The sequence below is a fragment of the Herpailurus yagouaroundi genome, unplaced genomic scaffold, assembly GCF_014898765.1.
Source record: "Herpailurus yagouaroundi ecotype Mexico unplaced genomic scaffold, PumYag 142, whole genome shotgun sequence".
Taxonomy (NCBI): Eukaryota; Metazoa; Chordata; class Mammalia; order Carnivora; family Felidae; genus Herpailurus; species Herpailurus yagouaroundi.
Genome location: NW_024412397.1, coordinates 28,416,202 through 28,420,491, shown reverse-complemented (window position 1 = coordinate 28,420,491; position 4,290 = coordinate 28,416,202). Strand labels below are relative to the sequence as shown.

Genomic DNA, 4,290 nt, shown 5'->3' with positions numbered 1-4,290 from the left:
CTTCTCTCTCTCTCTCTCTCTCTCTCTCTCTCTCTCTCCTTCTCTCTGTCTCTCTCTCTCTCTGTCAAAAAATAAAATAAATTAATAAAAAAAATTTTTAATAAAAAAATTTTTTTCAAAAAGACCCAGACAGGACCCCTTGAAGACCAAATTGCGAAGGCCTTGCCCTGGATTTCAAGTGTGAGAACCCCTGCTCAAAGTAAGTCAAATGCACGTCATGACTTCCACATGGAAGGTGGGCTCTACAGCTCATTTCAGCTCTGCAGAGCTACTTCTCACCTTGGGAGCTGCTCTAACTTTTTTTTTTTTTACCCAATACGAGATGGCTGTTCAAAGTAAAACCCCCAGAACCGTCCAAGGGCAGCAAATATAGTTTAAAGAATCACTTACGCTTCTTGAAGACTTCAAGGGCCTGCTTCAGGGTGCTGAAAAACAAGCACATATATAACTTCAATTCTGGAAATTGTTGTACAATCTTTTTTTCTTTTAAGTTTATTTATTTATTTTGAGAGAGACAGAGACAGTGTGAGTGGGGAGGTGCAGAGAGAGAGGGAGACAGAGAATCGCAAACAGGCTCCATGCTGCCAGCAAGGAGCCCAATGCGGGGCTCGAACCCACAAAACTGTGGGATCATAACCTGAGCTGAAAACAAGAGTCAGACACTTGACCAACTGAGCCACTCACGTGCCCCTGTACAATCTTATTATAAAGCCACTGCATGCTTCTCTCCGCCCACGTGTCATGGCCTGCAGACTCATCTTTGCATGTAAGCTTGGGAAGACAGCGAAGGATCAAGATTTCTTCAGTTCAGTTTTCCTCTTTCTTGCTCTCTCAGTCCCAGGCAAAGCATTATAAATTCTTCACTGTCCACCTGGGTAGAGCAAGATGCCCAAATTCCTTATGTTTCATTTCTCCCAATGATTATATAGGAATTATGATCCCTTTCTCATAAGAATACCAGTCCACTTCTTTAAAGTGTGATAATTAGAAATAAGGATACAAGGAAGGGTTCAAACTCTGGCTCCTGATCTCCCTCTTTTTCACTCATTTGTCAATCATGTGTTCATTGAACATAAACCATGAGCCAGGTGTTGTGTCAGATGTTAATGATTCCATGGTACAAGACAGACTGGATGGGGCGCCTGGGTGGCACAGTCGGTTAAGCGTCCGACTTCAGCCAGGTCACGATCTCGCGGTGCGTGAGTTCGAGCCCCGCGTCAGGCTCTGGGCTGATGGCTCAGAGCCTGGAGCCTGTTTCCGATTCTGTGTCTCCCTCTCTCTCTGCCCCTCCCCCGTTCATGCTCTGTCTCTCTCTGTCCCAAAAATAAATAAACGTTGAAAAAAATATTAAAAAAAAAAAAAAAAAAAAAAAAGACAGACTGGTCCCAGACCTTGGACTCTAAAGGAAGGGACAGACATGAAACACATCGTTTCAATGTTCTACTGCTAAAAAACAAACTACCCCAAATTTAGCAGTTTAAAACAACACACATTTACTACCTCACAGTTTCAGTGGGGAAAGCCCATGACTCATTTTTCATACCTTCTCTCATCTCCCCCATCCTCTTACAGCCCATGGCTCCTCCTCCCTTGGAGACACCCTGGCCCATGGTTTTAGTTGTCTGTCATCCTACACTTCCTAAAGGAAACATCCTTGTGAGGTGACATGGCCCTGGGGATGTTCTTGCTCATGCTGCCTTCACTGCAAGCAGATCTCACTGCGCTCACTCCAGCCTTTCAAGTAGGAATAGAACTTTGTGAATTCACGGTCCCCAAACCACAACAGCATAACATCATGGATCACTTCTTATATGTATACCTGTAGGTGGCAAGCTTTGCCACTTTGCAAAGAAAAACCCCTTGTCTTTTCCAGCTGGCCGTTTCTTTCAGCTATTTCCTTTCCCCTGCTCTGTTCATTGCAAAGAAAGAATCCTTATTTCTGCATGCCTTTTCTCACACAAACACTTCCAATTATTACAAAGACATCAAGCAGGAAAACATAACTGCACATTCTCCATTCTCTTTACCCATCTTATGATACAATTATCGTGATATGGTGTGGATAGAACTAGAAAGTGTCCATGTCTAACAAATGTGCCAGTGGTCCAGAAGGACAAATGAACATCACTGAAGTGCAGGCACACTACTGGAATTACTGGGAAATGCAGAGATATGGCATCAGACACCACCAGAAGGCTTTCTCAATTGGGAGTCGTGGAGCTGAAACCCAGCCTTACACATAAATAATCTGTTCAGGGTCTAAAGTTTTTCCCCCACCCTAAGCAACTGGCTGCAGGGCCACAAGAAGGGCAGCCTCAATCTCTCTTTAGTTTGTCATTAGCTTTGTTGTCTCACATCATCACTTAATTGCTGTTTCCCTTGTTCAAGACATGACAACCGGAGAGAATCTGAACCTTGGGGGTGGTGGCCTAGCAATATCCGACTCCTCTTCTCCCTAGTGTTCCCCTTCACTGTGGGAAAAGAAAATATTCTACCACCCTTTAAGATTCTTTTTAATGTTTATTATTTATTTTTGAGAGAGACAGAGCGTTAGCGGGGGAGGGGCAGAGAGAGAGGGAGACACAGAATCAGAAGCAGGCTCCAGGCTCTGAGCTGTCAGCGCAGAGCCCGATGTGGGGCTTGAACCCACAAACCATGAGATCATGACCTGAGCCGAAGTCAGACGCTGAACCAACTGAGCCACCCAGGTGCCCCTCTACCACCCTTTCGATAAACACTTTGGCCTTAAATCCTAGCAAGCCCATTAGGCACCTGAGTCTCTCAATGTGGTCCACAAGACGAAAAATCCTAACTAGTCCACAGAGAAGCAGAGTCTTGCACTCTTATCGAGGGCCCCTTCCTAAAGATCATTCTGGAGGTGACAGAAACAGAAGTCACCTAAATGGCCTTCAACTTTGGACACTCTGTCCCCAGGCCTCATTTTTTGTTGCATCTTCCTGTCTGAGGTATACTCTTAGAAGGAACACTGACTGGCCTTTATCACAGAACAGAGAGAATAGTGTTCTCTATGAATTTACTAAGTTATAAGTCAAATGTGTAAGAATATAATAAATACCATTTTGGATCAGAATCATTCTGCTAAATACCTTTTCTAAGAAGTGTTAATGTCAGAGAATATGGCTCTTTCTCATGACATCACCTCAAGTTTTTGGGTATCTTCCCAAACAGCTTATGCTTTCTCTGCAAATAAACAAGGGTTTTGGTCAAGTGACCCACTAATCTTCCTTGAAATTATCTAAACCCTGCTTGAATGACAAAGAAACATACCTAAATCTATGCAGTTTTGATCTGTCAACACGTAAATGTTTTACATGTTCAAAAAATAAAACTAAACCAAATAGGGAAAATAAATTTAAATTTCAATTTAAAAAATTGAAACAAAATTGGTTACATTTCACACATGAGACCATGACCTGAGCCGGTATCAAGAGTCAGATGCTTAACCAACTGAGCCGCCCAGGCACCCCAGAACACAGTATTCTCAGTGAAATACATTCTAAGATCAAAAGGAACTTCAAGGAAATGTTAAACTTCATTCAGAAGTATTATTATGAGTAGTAACATTGATATTATTTTGAAACATTTTAATATAAATGGTCATCTAAAGCAAGTAATTGTGCTAATATTGTCAGGAATCAAGATTTTCAGTGCAAGGTGAAATGAATATAAAATTAAGGAAATAAGTAAAACCCTGTAAAGTTATTTTAGAATTGGAAATATCAATATGAACTACTCATGCTTTTAAAATCTGTCCCCTGAGGGGTACCTGGGTGGCTGAGTCGGTTAAGCGTCCGACTAGGGCTCAGTTCATGATTTCACAGTTCATGAGTTCGAGCTCTGCGTTTGGCTCTCTGCTTTCAGCACAGAGCCTGCTTGGGATCCTCTGTCCCACTGTCTCTCTGCCCCTCCCCCACTCACGCACGCACGTGCCTGCTTTCTCTCTTTCTCAAAAATAAACATTTAAAAATAAATAAATAGGATGCCTGAGTGGCTCAGTCAGTTAAGCCTCCAACTTCAGCTCAGATCATGATCTCATGGTTTGTGGGTTCGAGCCCCGTGTCAGGCTCTGTGCTGACAGCTCAGAGCCTGGAGCCTGCTTCAAATTTTGTCTTTGTCTCTCTCTGCCCCTCCCCTGCTTGTGCTCTGTCTCTCTCTGTCTCTCAAAAATAAAATAAAATGTAAAAAAATTATTAAAAACAACTTAAAAATAATAAAATATAAATAACATAACATAACATAACATAACATAACATAACATAACATAACATA

The 4,290-nt window shown here is 42.2% G+C and overlaps 1 protein-coding gene across 2 annotated transcripts in view; it reads right to left on the bottom strand.

Annotated features, from left to right (window-relative positions):
• The window catches only part of PSTPIP2 (proline-serine-threonine phosphatase interacting protein 2), an 80,865-nt gene that overhangs the window by 28,152 nt on the left and 48,423 nt on the right, over positions 1 to 4,290 (bottom strand). For both annotated transcript variants that reach the window (XM_040478932.1, XM_040478931.1), the window contains exon 4: positions 391 to 425. In XM_040478932.1, coding sequence (XP_040334866.1) covers positions 391 to 425 — 35 coding nt within the window. The remainder of the gene's footprint in view (positions 1 to 390; positions 426 to 4,290) is intronic.